The sequence below is a fragment of the Equus caballus genome, chromosome 9, assembly GCF_041296265.1.
Source record: "Equus caballus isolate H_3958 breed thoroughbred chromosome 9, TB-T2T, whole genome shotgun sequence".
In the NCBI taxonomy this organism is placed as follows: Eukaryota; Metazoa; Chordata; class Mammalia; order Perissodactyla; family Equidae; genus Equus; species Equus caballus.
In genome coordinates, this window is record NC_091692.1 from 63,499,046 (window position 1) to 63,520,668 (window position 21,623).

General features: G+C 40.5%; 1 protein-coding gene across 12 annotated transcripts in view; it reads right to left on the reverse strand.

Moving 5' to 3' along the window:
* AZIN1 (antizyme inhibitor 1) overlaps window positions 1-20,439 on the reverse strand; it is a 37,791-nt gene extending 17,352 nt beyond the window's left edge. For 3 of the 12 annotated variants that reach the window (XM_070221620.1, XM_023648790.2, XM_070221625.1), the window contains exons 1-4: window positions 19,427-19,806; window positions 15,088-15,225; window positions 6,596-6,741; window positions 278-475 (exon numbers count right to left, since the gene is read on the reverse strand). In XM_070221620.1, the coding sequence (XP_070077721.1) occupies window positions 278-379 (102 nt within the window). In that variant the 5' untranslated portion in view covers window positions 380-475; window positions 6,596-6,741; window positions 15,088-15,225; window positions 19,427-19,806. Of the gene's footprint in view, window positions 1-277; window positions 476-6,595; window positions 6,742-15,087; window positions 15,226-19,426 lie in introns of all 12 variants that reach the window. The other 9 variants (XM_070221622.1, XM_023648792.2, XM_070221627.1 and 6 more) reach the window with 5 other exon arrangements.
* Between the last annotated feature and the right edge of the window lie 1,184 nt (window positions 20,440-21,623).

The following is a 21,623-nucleotide window of genomic DNA, read 5'->3' on the forward strand; positions in this document are numbered from 1 at the left end:
ATCAAGAAAACAGAATATACAAGAACCGGGTAGCTACAAGGTACAGCAGAGAAAGGGCTATCAGGAAGTTTTTGTTTGTTTGTTTTAAATGTGGGCTAGAAAGAAAATGTCATCACTATACAAGAGAAATGGGGCTTGTCGAGTTAACCTGAAAAGTAAACATCTGAACAAAGTGTTTTTATCAGATTAACATCTTGAAGATAAACAAAGCACTGATGTTTTAGAATTCAGAAATTTATAAGTACTGTATTTGAGAAATGTGACATGGCACACTTACCAGGGTATGTTCACAAACATAGTTATCAATAACATTTCCAAGGTTTGTTCCTTCATCCAACAGGCCAACGGAGTAGTTTGCATCGTCAATAAATCCTTTCATCTCAGCCGTATTCCACAAAGCCGAAAGTCATAAACCAGGAAAAACAAGAGACGGGCCACCAAGCCTTATGTCTGGGTCCTTAGAATATGCAACAAACTGTCAAATAGAAGTTATTTTAAAGGCTGTATTATTATTTCAACTGATAATGTATGAGTTGTCAATGAAAGTGTGCTAAGTGCCTAATTTAGTGAGGAATCTAACACACTTTCAGAAACACTGGATCACTAATATCCTTCAGTGCCCATTTTAAAGTGAATAAATGTATATTTTATACATTTATAAAACAAGCTCAATAGGACAATTTCTTGAGAAGGTAACCGACGTATGTGCATAATTTACTACAAGTCAATATGGTCACCTTATGTACAGAGTTGCAGACCCAGTCGGTATTATTCATCTTGTTTTGTGCTTCTTCCATAACATATACAGTTTTACTCATTGCAATTAAGAAAGCTAATGAAATAATTTTCTGCAGCCAGGAAATTAAAATAGTAGTCTGACTTTCAACACATTGCCAGCCACATAATACAGCAGTCTACCAGGTAACTGCAGATAAAGATCTTCTAAATAAAATTCTAGAATAGGTGAAAGCTAAGTAATAGAAATGGGTGGGGATGGAGGGTGACTTTAGGGGACAACCTGTAGCTTTGATACAGACTGCTTAGGTCTCACCCTCAAGCTAAAATGGTACTAGTTACATTAAGTTAGCAATGCAAGTCTCCTATGAGGTGAGTTGATTTTGTGAAAACGTTATCCGACTAGAAATCAGAAGACCTGGTCCTGGCTATGTCATTTAATTCCTGTTCGATCCTAGGTCAACTTCAGTTGACTATCTTGACTACTTCCTTAAAAAGATGTTGTAAAAAAATACATATGTATATATAGCAAATGAACAAAAACACTTGTTTAAGTGTTGGCTCAGAAGAGAGGTAAAATTAAGTTGCCCATTGCTAGAAACACAAAAATGCCATCATAATTTGGAACTAGGTATAAGCTAGGTACCTATACACCCTAAACCATTTACTAAGAATTCTGATTTTTAAAAAGGCATCAGACTAAATACAACCTCTCCCTAATCAACGAAATAAACCTTTCCTCTACTCATTTTACCCACTCTCCTCTGGGGCAGCACATACTGACTTAAAGGTTATCTTCTTTGCTGAATTCATTGGTCCTTAGGTTACTTCAGGCAAGGATTTCTTTTAACACAAACAAAAAAAGTCCTCCAGACAGGATACTACTCATTGTCTGGTACTGATTTCTGGCTGTCACATTAATGACAAGCAAAGACCAGCTCTTGGCAACCTATTTTAAAACCTGCACAGCCTTCTCTGCGTCCTTGATTTCCCCCTTTCCCTTCTCCCTCCCCCTGCTCTATGCTAGAGTTCATCTGGGGTGATGGCCCTCTCCCAAAAAGTATACTCCATTTCAATGGTTCCCAACGTATCAGCTTTTTGGTTGCACCAAAACAAACTCATCAATAAGCTGCAATATTAGTCAAATATCATGAAATACAAACAATACTTAGTTTACTTTTAAAACATTACCGGCTTCATTTCCAAGAAGTCAACTACATTCAGCTCAGCTCAAATCTCTTTCATGCAATGGTAGAAACTGAAATGTTGAGGATATTTTTATTTTACCAGAAGAGTTAACTTAGGCATATCTGCATGAGACCTAATACTTATGCAGTAAACTCAAGTAGACATTTTAGGCCTGAGGATATATATTTATTTCAAGCAATATAACCCCAGCTGGAACATTAATTTTAGGGGGATATTCAACTACACGTTAAGGTAAATAGAAAAGATAAAGGCTCATTCAAAAAGATCAATGCAAAAGTAAGTCTAAGAAAGTTCGGTAGGAACTTTCTGTTAAGTTTAGCATCACAAATCTTTTTGGCAATACAGTTTTCATTTATTATATTAATGATAAAAAATATTTAATCAAGGGGGCAGCCCAGTTGCACAGTGGTTAAGTTCGTCAAACTCCGCTTCAGTGGCCTAGGTTTGGATCCCGGGTGCAGACATACACTGCTCATCAAGCCAAGATGTGGCAGCAATCCACATACAAAAAATAGAGGAAGATGGGCACAGATGTTAGCTCAGGGCCAAAAAAAAAAAACAGGGGGGATGGGGAGATTGGCAACAGGTGTTAGCTAAGGGCCAATCTTCCTCATCACCTACCCCCAAAAACTTAATCAAGACTTTTAGCCTAGTATTTCAGCTCATGAGACTCCTAAGTATATCCTACTATGTACACAGTATTTACTTGGAATCTTGGGTTATCCACTATGGAACACCACAGGCAACTGATACCAAATGCAAAAACTCTAGATTTTAAATCAGGACAAAATAAATCTCAATTTCCTACAGCTATAGTGCTTACAGCAAGGGTAATTTTCCTCTAATATCATGGATCCTCTGTACTTATAAAACATCAGGCCCATTCGATCCAGTCTTACCTGCTGAATGCCCACATTCTTCAGAGCTTTCTATAGAGTAGTTAGGTTATACGGATAAGGCTATTTTTTCCAACTATTTTCAAACTACATAATCTATAGGTTCAACTCTCACTGGCTGCTAAACTAGCTCAAATCCAAAAGCAAACATTTTTTTATAGCAATGTGCCGGGCACTGCTCTAAGTACCTCATCTATCTAATATTAACTTCTAATCCCTAAAAGCACAATGGTGGTATTATTCCCATTTTACAGCTGAAGACAGTGAGGCACAGAACAACTAATTAGGCTAGCTCTACAGATGCTGATGATCAAATTACGTTTAACACGAAAAGGAAAAACCTGTCCCCCCAGCACCCCATTCCTATAAAACAAAGGATTCCTTTTTTGGAAATCCAACACAACTCTCAGTCTCTTTGACAGAGCTCTATCGAATCCCAATAATCAGCCAACCATTTCTCAGACTACAAATTCCCATCAGTTGTTAATAAACTCAAGTTTATTCACATGTTAAAAAAATCATGCCTTTTAACCTTTCTTCATATGACTATTTTCTACATTCCAACCTTGCGGTTCTTTCTGCATCTTTTGTCTAATTCACGTAAACCCCAAACTCGAAATTTTTCCTTTTTTCATCCACTTTATTAACAGTTTACATATGATACAGTCACGTGCCGCATAATGACTTTTCAGTCAATGAAAGACCGCATATACAACGGTGGTCCCATAAGCCTATACCATCTAGGTTTAAGTACTGTAGGAGAGGAAATTTTCCTTTACCTTTCCAAATTCTTCCAGTTGGTCTAAGAACTAAATTGACGTGAGACAGATTAACAGGAAAAAACCAAGAGTTTAATAACCTGTATAACATGGGAGAAACCCAGGAAAACCAGAGTAACATTCCAAAACGGCCAAAGCCCTCAGCCTAAATACCATCCTTGCTAAAGACAAAAGATGTTGGGGGTGGGGAGAGTCAGGGACTTCAAATGGAAGGAAGCTAATTCACAGGGAAAAGGAGCAAACATTTGGAAAACTGTTTGTCCACACAGAAACAGAAGAACAAAGAGGGGAGCGCAACAAACAGGCTTTTCTAGGTTCCTCCCTGTCTACCATCTACTTCATGTTATGCTAAGGTGATAGCTCACTTCCTGAGACAGGTTTTCTTAATCTGAATTCTTTTAAGCAGTTAAGGGGGAGGTAACAAAAAAAACTTTTGAGGTTTGTTTCCTAAAAATAATCAGCCTAAGATAATCCTCATGTTAAAGAGATACATTTTGAGATGGCAAATTGTGTTCCCCTTTAGTACACTCTTATTACGTTCACACAATGACACAATCCCCTGACAAATTTCTCAGAACTTCTCCCCACCATTCAGTGGCAAATGACTGTAAAGTCCACTCATTTTGACACATGTATAGACCTGTATAACCACCACTACCATAGTTAAATTCCCTTATGTCCTTTTTACAGTAAATCCCCAACTCCACCTCAAGCAACCACTGATCTACTTTCTGTCATGATAGATTAGACTTTTGCAGTAGTGAAATAATTTTAAATGTTAACTGAGGGCCAAACTAAAACAGCTGACAAATAACGATACTACCAACATGAATAAAAATACTCAACAGCATGCCCTCCTCTAAAAGAAAGAAACAATGCCTGTGGAGTGGCTATATTATCATCACTGAAATGGAATGGTCACTTCAGAAGTAACCATAGGGTTAGTTTACCAATCCCTAGCTGACTCACAAGAAGACTGACAGAGGGGGCCAGCCCCATGGCAGAGTGGTTAAGTTCACACGCTCCAGTTCAGGAGCCCAGGGTTTCACCGGTTTGGATCCTGGGCACAGATCTAGCACCACTCATCAAGCCATATTGAGGTGGCATCCCACATAGATGAACCAGAAGAACCTGCAACTAGAATATACAACTATGTACTACCGGAGGGGAGAAAGAAAAAAAAACTGGCAACAGATGGTAGCTCAAGGCCAATCTTAAAAAAAACCCAAAAAACTGACAAAAATAAAATTCATTTGCTCAACTGGCAGTACTTGACAAAAAACATTAAGGGACTAACACAATCAACATCACTAAATCAGATGTAATATTATTTGATTTCCTTAATTATACTGAGCACTGCAACAAAACAGTTGATTGAAACCAATACTAATAAAGTCCATACATAAAAGATGCTGAACGTGGAGATACCTGAGCTTGATCTCAGTTTATCATCTTAGATGCTCCCTGAAGGTTTTGAGATTCCCATACTTCTTAGCCCAGAGTAGGTACCCAGAAACAGATGGACAAGGGCTTCACAACTCGAAGACTGGACAATTCTTAAACTTAGGGGTGGTGGTGACAGTAATGAACTCCTTGGAATTGTGTTGGAAAAAGATGGTCCATCTTTCACGTTCTTAAAAGCAGCCCGAAAACCTTGATACAAAAGTGACCCAAATGTAAACCTAAGGCTCAGCTTACAGTTTAAGAGTAAAAGCTATGCCTGGGAAAAAGTAATTCCTCAAAACGATCTGCAAAACACAAAGATCTTCAGGAGAGAAGTTTTCTAACACATCTCGAGCCAACAAACCTTTTGTTCAAATGAAATGTCACTTGGAAGCTCAATATTTCTAACAATTGAAAAGACTTAAGTAAGTGGACATGGGTAGGCTGATCCTGATTGAGTCCTTCCTACCTTCAGTATTCCAAAATACCTCAATCTCACTAAAGGAGTCCTAAAAAGCAGTTCATAATCATACCTCCAGTAGTCTGCTCGAAATGTTCTTAACATGTTAGCAAAAGTACTTTAAAGGCTCCACTGTCACAAAAGGAAAAGTTTATGTTCTACATTTCTGCTTTACTTACAACACTAAAGTAAAGAAATATTTGCTTCAAATGTTTTCAAGAGGCATTTAAAGTTACTTGGTGACAACATGTGAAACCAAAAATCTACGACACACAGCATGTTCTAGGGAGACAGAATGAAAATGAGTGTGTGTGTGTTGGAGGTGAGTTTTATACTGTATTCCAGATCTGCCAACTTAATCCATCTCACTTTTAAACACCATAGGAAATTTCCAGGAATCTCTCCATTAAGAATGCCGACTCAAACCCAGGCAACGCCAAACTTCCCCCAATGCTCCGATCCTGGGTATAATTCCCAACAGATACTTGACCATTTTTTAACGGCTCATACATCAGAAACAGGACTGATTTACTGGCTCCAACACATCATGGACCACTATATACTATAGTCTGGTGCTGCTGAACATTGAATTATTTACAGTAAACTTAAAACCCACCCTATGTAAATCTTTGATTCTCTTCAAAATGCTTTAAAACTTGAGTAAATTTATTTTTAACAAAAGCTCTGAAGTTTACTTTTATCAATAGATACTAGGAAGTGTTCTCTACTCACAAGAGCCTTTAGCTATTTTCACAAACACAGACCTTAATATATCATGAAAGAAAGCTCAACTTATTTTACACTAATAAAATGTTGTAATCAATACTACATTTATAGTAATTTCCTCTTGCACATCAAAGCTGGTAAGAAACAAAAGTTTAACATTCCTTATTTACACCTCCATATTGGTGTTTTGGATAATACATTTTTCATGAAGAGCTGCCAAAGGAACAAAAGGCTCCAAAGAACTGCTCCCTGGAGCCTTTCATGAGGCCGCTGAGTCCTCATGTTCATCAACAGGGTAGCTCCAACAGTAGTGGCTGCAGCAGCTGGGCACTTGCCTTGTTACACACCTGCTACAAAGGCTTCTACAGTTGATTGTACTTCAGAAGAAACTGATACATCTTTCAAATAATCACAAGATAATTCTGGCAGCAACAGCCCACTTGACACCAAGCTGGATGAATATGAGTCTTGGATTTCTGAAGTGAAGACCTCCCTGGAAGTAGAACAGGGAGAGCTGAAAGGTTGAGAGTACTGTTCCAGAGACATCTAAGCAGGAAACCCAACCTTAATACATCAACCACTTTTCTAAAAGGACTTCTACTCATTAAAAATGAGAACTTGAGATATTTTGAAATTTACACTACTACTATTACTCTGAAGAAGCCTAAGGGCATTTCTACCTTCATGTTTTTTTTTTTTTTTACATAAACATTTTATGCCTTAGCATTTGGCTCACAGCTTTAAAAATAGAAACAATGCTGGTAACGTCACCTCTGCCTTCTACCTCTGACAGAAAAATATTACTTACCATATAGAAAAGCTTTAGAAACAACTGGCCAGAAGAGCATTAGAAGAGGTTTCCAAAGGATGACTTTGACACTATACATGTGAGGTCTGGAGCAGGTGTGAACCACTAAACAAAAGTACTTCCAGGAAACTACATACTGGAACTGAAAGGAAGTTGCAATAAACTGTACGATGATCGTAAGAGCACATAAACTTTTGCCATACTGTACCAAAAATAAGTGACAGATAATAACAATAACCTACAGTGAGTATTAGGTTAATCAGGAGAGGGGTTGCTTCAACTGACAGTAAGAGGAAAGCCAGTAATGGCTGCAAACACCCTTGAACTCATTTTTCAGGTAATAAGATTTGAAGAAAAACTGAGTAACCCTATATGAAGAACACTCAAGATAACTCCTGAAGAACTATTTTAAAAGACAGACAAGAACAAGAATACACAGGATATACACTAAAGGGAAGGGGGAAAAAAAAACTCCTAAAGGAAATGAGCCCAACAGGCTAAGTTTACAGTGCTTATATAAAAATTGCCCAATATGAAATCGCATAATAAATTCTAAAATATTAATGAGAAAACGGAAATACAGGATTTTCACATCAATATACTTTTGCATGTGGAATTGACAAGATTAGGCTCTCAAAAAAAGTCTCGACTATCTGATGTGAAGACTAAATTTTTTCTGGGTTAAGTGTGTGTACACCTGCACACAAGTAAAATAATGAAATTCCTTTTGGTAATTAAGATGTGTTAACGTTACAGTTAACTAGTGTAATGCAACATGAACAACAGGAAATACATAACCATATTAATTTCAAGGTTTCTATCATCCTTAGTGCAGCACAGGGAATAACCCTTCAAACAAATTCACTTAATTACTATTTAGATTACCTGGGCACAGATCTCATTGCTATGTCTCCAAGAGGAAAACTCATTTTTAATATATATAAAACATGTGTGCATTACAATTGCTGCAGCCAACAACAGGTTTGAAAAACAGCCTGAACACCTTAGAAACCTGTACACCTCTTTCCCAGGTGGCAGTGGCTGCATCTCCACTAGAATACACATGTTCAGACTCATCCAATCATCATTCCATTGCTATTTAACAGTTTTATTCTTCGTGCCCTAAAACATTGGCTTTATTGGTTTTGAACTATAAATGGAATCACTGTTGTTTTTCTACCATGACTTCTTTTGCTCAACTTTACAGTTTCATATCCTCCATGCAGATAGATGTGACTGGAGTCCATTAATTTTCATTGCTGTGTAGTATTCTACTGTGTAGATATACCACCTTCATTGATCCAAATGGGACCTAAGGGTTATTTCCCATTTTTTGCTATATTATTTATAAACAGTCATTATTTAAGATATAAAATTTCTTGCTACTACTTCCGTACCGAAGGGCAGTGCTACTCAAGCTGTGGTCTGTAAATTAGCTGATCCACAAGATAAAGAACTAAGCAGCAGCTACTCTACATTCTGGTACAAGAGTTATCTTCCTGACTGGCAGTTTAAGCAGCATTGCCCTAGGCTCTAGAGTCAAGAGCCACATACCTGGGAGTGGAACTGCCAGGTTGTTAGTGAAAAATAGTTTTCAACTCTTTTGCTCATTTTTCTATTGTATTTTTTGCTTTTTCTTATTGACTTGTAGCAGCTCTTCATGAATTTAGGGTAGCAAATTTCTCTTACCTCAAGGTTTATTTATTTAGGGATCATTTTGCTACAGTGTCCTGTTGAACATACTAAGATATCCCATCCTACTTCTGGTCATGCCAAATATACCTAATATGTTGATCACATTGAACCTAGATGATGAGCTAAGATACCATACTTAATTTAGAATAAGTGGGCATCAGAGGATCCTTGCAGTAAAAAACAAGAAACAGAGGCTGGCCTGGCCGCACAGTGGTTAAGTTTGCATGTTCCGCTTCAGTGGCCTGGGGTTCGCCAGTTTGGATCACAGGTGCAGACCTATGCACTGCTTGTCAAGCCACACTGTGGCAGAGTCCCACATATAAAGTAGAGGAAGATGGGCACAGATGTTAGCTCAGGGCCAGTCTTCCTCAGGGCAAAAAAAAACAAAGGCAGCTTGGCAGCAGATGTTAGCTCAGGGCCAACCTCCCCCCGCCCCGCCCAAAAAACAAGAAACAGATCAAAAATAATGTAAAGTCATATATTCAACACAAACCTACTATTAAATTCAGTCTGCATGAGCACATGAAGTCATAGCAGGGAGTTGCAGCCTAAGAACATGCTAGGCAACTAGAGAATTCAGTTAGAATACGAAACTGAAAAGCCCCTACAGTTAAGGAACAGTTTCTTATTAGACAAATCTAAGAACAAAGAGAATGTGTAATTCTTATGATTCTTAACATTAATAGATGTTTTAAGATCATTACAGCTAATACCACCCACATTCACAGTAACAATTACCTTAGAGTGATGCTGTATAACAGAACTTTCTGTGATGATTGAAATGTTCTTTATCACTGTCTAAAACAATACCATTACCCACATACAGCTCCCAAGCACTCAAAATGTGGCTCAAGCAACTGAGGAATGGAATTAATTTTACCGAGTTTTAACTTTTTAAATTCTACAGCCATCTGGCTAGTGTCTACTGTACTGAACAGGGAAGTTCTAGAGGATGCCGTTGTCACAAGAAAATTTTAAACTTCTGAGGATCAAGTCCACACATTACAGATCAAAAAAACCCAAACCACTACACCCCCGCAAACCCCAAATAACTTTGCTCAAGATAACAAAGATCAATCCACAAGTTCACAATGCTAGACGGCAAAGGAACAAAAGGTAAGAAAACTCCTCAGCAAGTAAATCCTAAAGAGAGAACTGAAATGTGTGCTTACATAAGATAACGAAGAAAAGGCAAAAAGTTTACAGCAGAGCATTCCAAAAATTTAGTATCTCAGCTCCTGCCGCAAATCAGTTAGTGTTAGGCACTTAAGACCTCATTGTGGCTAGTTATGGCCTTGACAGGCTGAACTTCATCAGCCTAATCCTTGTAACTCAGTGGGATGTACAAATATTTTTGTTCATGCCATAATGTTCTTCACATTATTCACTGGGTTAGAGAAAAGGATGGCTAGATCTCTGCCTGCTTCAGCTACCTTGTGACAAATTGCCTGATTAAGCGTGCAGGGACAACCCTGGAATGGAGGTGAAGGACACAAACATCACAAAGTACGTGAGAGTACTTCACTTGCAACAGCCTTAGGGTTATCTGAACAGCCAGCCTACAATGGCAACTTACCACTTACCTAGATTTTATAGTTTACAAGCTACAGTTTACAAAGTATCTCATTTACTCTAATGGGAACTGTCTCAAAATGGTTTTGGGGGGGTGGTGAGAGGGGCAAACTCAAAAACTCTGAAATAAAACCGGGCAAAGGAGTGCAACGGAACATACACATTGGTAGTCACTATCCTCTCGGCTCAACTACCTTCTGTAATAAACCAAGAACCATTTTATCCCCTTTAAAAATTGATCTACACTGCTTCCCAATCTTTTTGCCCCTCCCAGAAAAGATTCTAAATTTGCTCAAATAAAGAATACCATGTCCCCCAAAGCCTGTTTCATCTATTAATATGCTATTATTATTCACGTCGTGCTTGTACAGGATACCTTTTTGCTACTTTACACAAGCAGTGAGGCACCATAAATACTACACTCTGCATGCCAAGGGGATACACACACTTTAAGAACTGGTCCCTAATCTGTGTATTTCAATGATAGTCGTTCTATTTATCTTTTTGGCCAAAGAGCACCAATAACCATTAATGAACATTATGTTGAATTTGCTTGCATCACAGAATCTTTAAATTACCAAAACTAAAATTTCTTTTCTCTGTAATGAGTCAAAAAGCTGCCTTTTCTACCGAGAACAGTGAAAAATGAAGGAATAGCACTAGTAAATTCATGAAGAACAATCAGGAGACAGAACATGAATATTTAAACACTGATGTTCCTATGAAGTTTCTACATGAACATATAGAGTCAACTAATGAAACCAGGTTGAAAAAAAATTTTTAAAGACAATTTTTAAGAGTCCATTTAAACAAATCAATTAATTCAATCTCTTTTCCATTCTTAGATACAACACAACATTAAAAGGGATGTGCTAATTATTAATTCAATCTGACCTCATCACCAGATCTGCTAATACAAGCAACTGGTTAGAAGAGAATTTCATTTTCTGAAATGGAGTCTTCAAAATTTTCCCATTAGGTTAATTTATTATAATTAGAGCTATAGCTAAATAACTTGAAAATCTAGCCCACTGAAAAAAACTACTGCAGCATAAAGCCCTAAGGAATTTTTAAAAAGGCATGCAAAACTTTTCCACAATTAGAGGCCCTTCATTAATCTGAGATATGACCGGCATATATTTGATATTTTGATATTAAATATCTTGACTTTCTTTTCTTACAGTGCTCACACTTTACATCATAAGCATACTCTAAGGAAAAGTTTGGAAATAAAAAATTTTATTATCTAAGCAACTTCCAAACTTTCTAGATACTTAATGAAATGAACCATGTCAAATTCAGATGCTTACCTGATTTAAAAACCTAACTCTGAAGCCAAATCCTAGAGCTTAGACAACCTACACAGAAATCCTGTTGGAGTATAACATGGTTCAAATAAAATTCATTAGCTATATGATTTGCAATGCTACGTGCCAAGTATTTTTCACAGGAAAGCTAGTGAGTTAAGTCCTTTTAATGACTTTCAGTTTTGCAAATAGTATTATTGTTTCACAGAAAATTAATCTCAGGATTTCAATGTCCAGTAAACTGCTATTGATGTTTAAGGACATTCCTGCAAAGGAGAATTTTCTCTTGCCATTTTTACTAATTCTGGTCAAGAAACCTTTGACTAGGTGGGGCCAGATACCCTTCTGAATTCAAAATTTCTCAGATTTTAGAATGGTAGTAAGTACATACACTTTACATATGTTATGTAACCCTCTCCAGGAGGCTATGAGTCAGTATCTTGTAACCGTAGTATTTCTGCCTCAAAATTTAGGAATATTAACACTAAATGGGGTAAGTAAAGATAAAAGCCTCAAATCAGCTCAGATTCAGATCAAGTTTTTTGTTCTGAGATCAGTTCAGGTCACATCAAGAAAGCTATAAAAAAATTTTTTTAAAATAACTTCTGATTTGGGCCTGGCCCCGTGGCCGAGTGGTTAAGTTAGCACGCTCCACTGCAGGCGGCCCAGTGTTTCGTTGGTTCGAATCCTGGGCGCGGACGTGGCACTGCTTGTGGGACCACGCTGAGGCGGCGTCCCCCATGCCACAACTAAAAAAAAGGACCCACAACGAAGAATACACAACTATGTACTGGGGGGCTTTGGGGAGAAAAAAGGAAAAAAAATAAAATCTTAAAAAACAAACAAAGAGCCAATATTTAAAAAAAAAAAAAAAACTTCTGATTTCAGAACTATATGAATGTGGGATTGTGAACCTGAAGCTTTATAGCAAAGCACCAAGTAGTAAAGTTTCATTTAACATAATATACATTGTACCTGGGCATAATAAACAAGAATAAGTCACTCTGGCTGCCAGAATCTGCAGAATAAAAAATATGTTTAGCATATTCTATCTGTGCCCATTCACCTCACCCCAAGAAGGAGGGGAAAACCATGGACTTTCCAAGTTCTATAATATTTAATGAATCTAAATAAAGACTACTTTTTCCTGGGGCCAGCCCCGTGGTTGAGTGGTTAAGTTCGTGTGCTCCACTTCGCTGGCCCAGGGTTCACCAGTTCAGATCTTGGGCATGGACCTCCACAACACTCATCAAGCCATGCTGTGGCAGCATCCCACATAGAAGAAGTAAAATGACTTACAACCAAGATATACAATTATGTACTGGGCTTTGGGAAGAAAAAAGGGAGGGAGGGGGAAAAAAAAGAGGAAGATTGGCCAATAGATGTTAGCTCAGGGTCAATCTTCCTCACCAAAAAGCATAAAAAAAAAAAAAAAAGACTACCCTTCCCTGATTTGGCAATTTTGTATTAACGTATCACTAGTTAATACTAACGTATCAGCTCACTGACATTAGTTTCTCAAGAGGAAATATCATGAGAAACATTAAATATAAGGCAAAGTTAAGTTTCTGTTAAAGCAAGAGACTTGACCTAAAAGAAGCCTTATCTTTTAAAATGGTCTTGCTTAAAACGTGAAGCTTGTTCTTAAATTTCCATCTTAGAATCTACCCGTGACTACGATGTCAACTAGACCCCACTCCAGAAGAGTTTTAAAACTCCAAGCCAACTTGGGGGAAAACATCAGATATGTTGGAAGTAAAACTGATGACTAACAAAAATTAAAAGATAACTGACTTGATACTGAGATGGTGGCAACAACACTTCTCCTTAATATGCAAAGAAGCCACTAGGTTAAAATGCAGATTCTGATTCAGGTTTGGGTGGGGCTGAGAGTCTATATTTCTGTGCTGAGTGATGATAAAGCTCATGTTCCAAACACCACATGCATTAACAAAGGGTGATACAAACTATCACTTTAGGGTTAATTGTCCTAGTTAAACTTTATTTTATAGGTGTGATTTAAAAAATTAGCAATTCGCTCAAATTCACACAGCTAGAACAAAGGCAGTATGGGAAACTCTACAGGCAGGGTTCTAAGTAGAACTTTTAAGAAATCCTATTATCTAAGAGGTAACATACCCCCACCCCTTTAGCTTAAAAGAGAAAGTCTAAAATTGTAATTTAAGGTTAATATAAAATGTGTTGGAAAAGTTTGCTTTAGGGGCTGGCCCCGTGGCTGAGTGGTTAAGTTCGCGCGCTCCGCTGCTGGCGGCCCAGTGTTTCGTTAGTTTGAATCCTGGGCGCGGACATGGCACTGCTCATCAGACCACGCTGAGGCAGCGTCCCACATGCCACAACTAGAAGAACCCACAACGAAGAATACACAACTATGTACCGGGGGGCGTTGGGGAGAAAAAGGAAAAAATAAAATCTTAAAAAAAAAAAAAAAAAAAAATTTGCTTTAACAAACTCTAATTAGATAGAGCAATATTTCTATTTGATAAAACCTGTGTAACAAGATCACACTAAAGAAACTAAATTGATACCCTCAGAGCTTTCCTGCAAATTTCAAATGTTATTACCTCCAAGTCTCTGGCCAACTTAAAAACATATAAACCTCAACACCAAAACTCAAATTTCAACAGGAAGTAATCTATAAATAATAAATTTTAAAAATGAACCACACAAATCTGGCAGCACATATTCAAATTAATCAACAGTTTACTGTAGAATTACGTTTTGCACAGAGGTTTAACTCAAAGTCAAACCCATACATAGAAAATCAAATAAGTATAGTCAAACTATCCTTGGAAATCTCTTAGTAAGGCAGCATGCTGGGAGACATACATATATCATCTCTTAGTAAGTCCTCTAAAAACAACCAGTTTTTCTCCACCACCTGAGTATTATATAAATCTGGCCAGAAGCTCAAAACTAGAAAAACAAGAACTAAGATTCACCTCTCATGTCCCATGCTCTGGGTACAGCTTCGGTGAGTAGAATGGACAGCAGAATTCTTTGCTCTATTTAAAAATGTCTGATATTTTTTTCTTGGTTAAGACCAAATAATTGAATCCACCAAGTTCAATGGTTGAATGTGATACTGCTTAGATTTTAAGTTAAGAGGGAAAAAAACCCACTCTCTCCAACTTATCTCAACATCCGGACAAATAAGATTACCTAAAACTTAGTCTGCAGTATTGTATTTAAGTATAGTAATACTTATGTATTTAAAATAAATTTTAAGTGATCCACTCACTGGTAAACAATACAAAGAATCAGTATACCTGTTAATTGTCAACCCTCTAAACTATTTCAGAACTTTTAAAAAGAGCTTTAAGGGTCACTGCACTTTAAGTGGTAAATACAGTTCCAAGTTTTGAAAAAGACTGAGCAACAAGAACTCGCCTCTACTTCAATTTTACAAGACTCCCCCCACCAACGTGAAAATACTTACATGGACAAGTTAGGAGATGGAACCCCCCTATCATCAGCTAGGTTCCCAAGGTGGCTCGGCGTTGAAGTCAAACTGCTCTCTATACAGCACTTCTCCTAGGCCCTCTGGGTAGTTGTATACTTGGTCAGAAAGTTCGCCCTGAAGAAAGAAATAAAATTAATAGTATACAGTCCTATGTTAAAAAATGTTAGGCTGTGTGTCAAGTAGGTTAAATTGACTTAAAGATTAACTGTGGGAATAAGTTTTAGTTTTTATAGTGTTTCATTAAAGTCACATTACACAAAATGATGTTTTCAAAGCACCAAGTACGTTGTTATGTAGTAAGCATTTCCAAGCTGCTATGGCACAAAATTCACAGAACTTGACAGCCTGGTCATCTTAGCAAGTTGCTTTATCTACCTATTTGGTTTCCAGGCTTCATCTAATTTCATCTTTGCTTTTATTTGTCCTCCAAAACCCAAATTCCTAAATGGCCTAAAATTTAAATATTTCCAGGTACTCTCACCAACCAACGCAAAAAACCACCAACGCAAGATTTTATATGTATAATAATCTAGCAGTCTATAACTATCCAGAACACTTCGTTTACTCTCCAAATTCCAAGCTCTTCTTTGCTTAAAATGTAAAATCCGACTACATACCAACAACAAAAGATAAAGATTTTATGACTTGGTTAATACATCTTGTATGTATGTGAAATGATGTTTGAGAACTGCCTTATATATTGGGCACTATCTTAGGGTTTACCACCTCCTCATACCTAACCTATTCCAGATCTAAGTCACTCTACTATCACTAAGGAACAACATATGAATATGAAACTGATTGGCATACCACAAAATGGTAAGTTTTAGAAATGGTCATTACTCATTACGATTTGATTGGGTGGACTTATGACCTCTAGGCTAAACCACTGTACCTCGGCTTCTATTCTTAATTCAGTGGTCGCTGCTTTAAAGCAATGTGACCTGACAATATCTGCTACAAGAGTGCTAAAAAGGAAACCAGAAAAATGATGAAACTAGAAACTAAAAGGCCAAGAATCTGAGAGATTTCAGAAGCACTCTAGGCATATCTAAAGCATATCTCATCTCAACCAGGATGCATGCAACCTTTCAGGGAAGTAAAATGTTCTTTCAATCAGTTAGGGGAATCTGTTCACACACTCAATGACACTTATGCATGATGAGGCAAGAACCCATACCAACATGCAAAGGTGATTATAACCTTACATTAGATCCCAGATAATGTACCCCAAAACAAAGGTTCCCATTCTTCCCACACCAAGATAATTTTAAAAATTAAAAGCCTACTCATACTGGAGACAGAAACAAAGTTTACTCTCAATTTTCCTAAGAAATAGGGTAATTATCCTAGGTGAGACATTTTCATCTTTTCCCCACTACATATTCACAGCCATTTTGTTGCTTAATTCAACCCAAGAGCAGTGATGTGAAATGTCAAGGATGTTAAACTTTAGACATTTAAGAATTTTTTTAGCACCATCTCTAAAATATTTCCATCTAATAAAAAAGACAGTAGTAGGAAATAAAGGCCCTAAAATTTGAAAGGCATATTTTAAAAGAGGAGGGGTCCATAGGGTAAGAGGACTATTTACATACAAGATAAACAGAACTGTTTGTTTATACAGTTAAGAGAAACCACAAGAGAAGGTTAAATGAAAATATGGAGACAAAGAGGTATAGGTAAAGACAAGTTATTCTCATTTAAAATGGTGTGTGTCTATCAGCTGGATCATGTACTACATTGCAATCAAGTTCCTTAACAATTGTTTGAAGAGAATGCCTCTTGCTGCAACATCTTGGCATATAGCACAGGGAGAACTAGACTTGACTGAGTCAGCAGTTGGCCAGTAACTCACAAAAAACCTTCTCCCATCACTATGACAGTAACCTCCCAAAAAACAGTATCCCCAAATTGTCAGTACTTCTCTGAACAACTCACGTTGCCTTTACCAATGACTTTTAAAGTTGCTGTGATATTCTTTTCAAAAACCCAAACTCCAGGCCAGTCAGGAGAAAAATACCAGACAAACCCAATTGGGGGACATTCTACTGGACATCTGGCCAATACGTCTCTAGACTGTCAAAGACACGAAAAACAAAGAGACAGAAATTGTTACAGATCAGAGACTGGGGAAGACATGACAACTAAATGCAACATGGTACTTTGGATTAGACCCTGGAACAGAAACATGACATTAAAACTGGTGAAATCCAGAGGAAATCTAGAGTTCAGCTAATAGTAATGTATCAAGTCAGTTTCTTGATTTCCACAAATGTACCACAGTAATGTAATAAGTTAATAATATGGTAAATTGGGTGAGAGGTATGCAGTGACTCTGTACTATCCTTGAAGCTTTTCTGTAAATCTAAAACTATTCTAAAAGTTTAAAAAATCAGGCAAGGTATTCATATAACAGACTACTACTCAGCAATAAAAAGGAACAACCTACTGATAAATGTACCATGGATAAATATCAAAAACATGCTGAGTTAAAGCCTTATACACAAAACAGTGCATACGGTATAATTCCATTTATATGGAAGTTCTGGAATAGGCAAAACTAATCTGTGGTTAAAAAAAATCAGAATTGTGGTTGCCTCTGGATAGCGGGAGTTCAAAGGGGCAAAAGAGAACTTTCTGGGGTAATAGTAATGTTCTGCAACTTGACAGAGGTTTGGATTACACAGCTGTATTTTGTCAAAACTCATCAAATAGTATACTTAAGATTTGTGCATTTTACTGTTATGTGAATTTTGCCCCAATATTTTTTAAAGAGTAATAAACAGTATTTAACTATTTAATGATACGTGCATACTTAAATTGGAGAAGTGAAGTATGCTGGTGTCTCCAGCTTACTCTGAAATTCATGGATTGATGTATGGATAGCTGGATGGCAAATAAAGCCAAAGTAAGTGAGGGTACAACTCTTCGGCCTTCTTAGTGTGTTTGAAAATTTGTAAGTTAAACCTGAGTGACAAGAGGGAAGGAACTGATTACTTATTACTGCCCCTACCATATCACCTGTAGTCATTAGGGGCCCATCTTTCCTACCAAATGTAAACTCTCCAAGGCTTATTTGTCTTCATGACCAACAATGCACTCTTACATTTGTAAAATAAATGAAGGATTATTAGGGCCTTGCCTGACAATCATCAGCCCTATTTGTGCCAGGTTCCTCCGCATCAACCTTTCCCGATTACACCGCAATTCCCTCTCCCTTGAGAGTCCTCAGGTTTCCATCCAAGCCGGGGGCTCAAGGATGGAAACACGACAGGACACAAGACATGTAAATGTATCCAAGATGCCACCACAGAATCCGGTTAAATCTGCTGAAACATCATGGGGCTGTAAACTGTGTCACCGACTGTTTTAGGTTGCCTAACCAGCAGCTTAGCCCAAGAAACATACGTGTTCAGGATGTACACTGAGTAAGGGTTAAAACACGTCACCACCATTAACGGCTGGCCATCAAACAGCACTTGATAAGCCACCCAAGCCTACCCTTCTCCCTCTCTGGGCCCACGAATCGTGGCGCGGACGGGAAAACGCAGCCATGGTGACTAATCCTCAGGCTCCAGGGGGGAACCGGGGTGAGTGAAGGCGACTTGGCCCAATCAGGAGCGCCGCAGGAGGCGGAGCAACAGCCCCGAGACTTCCAGAAGGGGCCAAAGGCCTCCCGCTCGCTACCTGACACCGGGGCTTCCCCGCCGCCGGGCCCCGAGTGGCGTCAACTTTCCTCCACCAGGGGGGGCCGCACTCCCCGCACCCTCGAGAACCCGTCCCCCTCCGGCAGCTGTCACAGGAGGCCGGCGCAGGCCCGCCCCGCTCCATTCATAACCTAAGGCCCGGCCGCCGCAGCCCGCCGCGCCGCCCGCCGGGCTCCCGAGGCGAAGGCGCAGTCCGGTCGGGCCGGGGCTGCGGCACCATAGCCCCTCAGGGCTGCGGCCCGGCCCCCTCCCCGGAAACAGCAATGCACCACGGGAGCGGGGCGGGGGCTGCACGCCGCCGGCAGGCAACGCCGACCCCCGGCGAGACCCCCGCGCGCGCCCCACACGCACACGCCCCCTCGCCCCAACCGCGGCCGCGTGGGCTTGGCCGAGCGTCCGGCGGCCGCCCAAGGGCCCGAGGCGCGCCCGGCGGCCCAGCCCGCCGCCACACACACGCCGTCCGCCATGTTCGAGGCGGCCGGCCGCGGGGCGCTGCGGGGACGCCGGGCAGGCGGCGGGGCCCATCCCCGAGAGCCCCGGCCGCTCCCCGAGCAAGGCCAGCCCCACGCCCCGGCCCCGCCCGCGCCCCTCGGGTCGGTACTCACGTGAGATAACGGCCCAAAGAGTCGGGTAAAGCGTCTTCTCTTTTTCGGCGGAATTTTTAAAGAGGGATGTGGTTACCTTGAGCAGAAATACCCAAGGCGGCCTGGGCCATAGGCTGCGGGGACGACGTGGGGGGAAAAGCGCGGCACCGACACCAGCTGGGCAGCAGTGGCGGCGGCGGCCGAAGGGGAGAAATAGAGCAACAGCGCGGGGACAAGAAAGGCGAGGGCTGAGTAGGGAGACGATTAGGCCTCGTCACACCGCAGAGCAGGAGAGCGAGAAAGGATGAGAAGAGGAAGAGAAAGCGAAAAAGGCAGAGACCGCAACCCAGCGAAGAGCCAGAGTGTGGGAAGGCGGTACTGGCGACACCAGTATTTATAGTAAGGGGGGCGGGGCCTGGTGACGTCACAGCCGGCCGTGCCGCCGCGGGAGCGGGGCGGAGCCGGGCTGCGGCCAGGAAAGAAAGGAGGGAGGGGGCGGAAAAGAAAGGGGGACAGCGCGGAGGAAGAGAAAGGGGGTGGGGCGCGGCGACCCTGCGGGGCAGGTGCATCCCGCCCCGTTGCCGGCTGCTCGAGGGCAGACGGAGGGCCCGCTGGGCGGGCGTGGGCGGGCGCGGGAGAAGGCAGAAGGCTCGGCTGCAGCGCAGCATGTCCATGCACCCCCTCCCCTCCGGCGCCCACGCTCGCGCCCGAGGCTGGCACCGCCGCTTTGGGAGCTGGGCCGGGCTCCCCGGCGGGCGAGGGGCCGAGCGCTGTCTTGGGCCAAGGGTGGTGGGACGCGTGCACTGCCTGGAGAGGGTGTGAGGGGAGGCCTCAGGGGCCGTCCCCGGATCTGCCCACGTCGAGACCACTCCGCTTTGTGATAGCTCTGCAGGCTGCGCCTGGGGACTGCCCTGCCGGGGTGAGGCTCCAGCCCCCGCGGAATTCGGCGCTCCTTTATGGAAGCGAGTTCCTGATGCCAGGGCGGGTCTGCGCAGGGTTCCGGTGGCTGCAAAGGCTCGTGACCGCGTTAAAATGTCCCCAGTGCTCGTGCGTTACAATATGGTGCAGTAGGATTTTTTTTTAAAGGAGTGTAGCTTTTATGTCTTAATTTTTAAAAGAGTAGGTGCACTCAGGCCCAGTGTTTATTGATGAAGGACTAGTGTTGGAGAGGGAGTTAGTGATGTTACAAGAGCACAGTAGTACTTTAATCCCCCGCGTCTCGTTTTCGCTGTCGTTTTAGTTTTACTACTCCATAACCAACTTTTTTTGCTAGCGGACCTAGGACGACCTACTTAGCTTTTAATTTATTCTCATTTAAAAAAATGTCTTCGTACTAGTGATCAGAAACCTTGAGCCCTCCCGTGCTAATGCCTTGCAACTCGGACTCAGTGGCGCAAATGGAATATGTATTGACACACCCCTCCTAAATTAAGATCTTTGAGATTAAGACGCTGACTTTTTTACTGTGATGCTTCCCCACTGTCTGTTTACTGTGTGAGCAGCACTGTGCTTGATTAATAAATCATCAAATGAAAAGGAAGAGTGAGAGCCTTCCTGAGTGGAAAGGTAGCAACGCTGAACTGTGGGCTCTTGGATGAAAGTATTAGGTAGAATTGGGAGCTGGGGACTCTATTTCTGATGCTTTTCCATATTTCTCTCTGCTGTCTCTTGGCTTTCTCTTTCATTCCTTAAAAATTCCTTTTGATTCAGAATATTTATAAGCACAGCACTTGACTAGACCCCCTGGGGAAGAGAGGAAAGCTAGAAATGAGTACACCGCTTGAAATCTTGCTTACAATCTAGCAGGGGAAATAAAACGACTATACAAAATAAATTGCTGACAGATAAATAGATACAATGCAGCATGGAAACCAGTGGAAGGAGAAAATGATTGCACCTAAGTGAGAGAAAGGCTGCTGGGGAAAGGTAGAAATAGATTTTGATAGCAGGCCTTCCACTCATGGGAAATGAGTGATTTTTTAAAAAAATTTTACTGAGGTAACACTGGCTTATAACATTATATAAATTTCAGGTGTACATTGTTAAATTTCCACTTCTGTATGGACTGCATCTTGTTCACCACGAGAAATCTAATTGCCATTTGTCACCATACAAATGTCCCCCATTACCCGTTTTGCCCTCCCCCTACTCCTCTTCCCCTTTGGTAGCAGCATTATCTTCCACATATGAGTGAAATCATATGGTATGGCTTATTTCA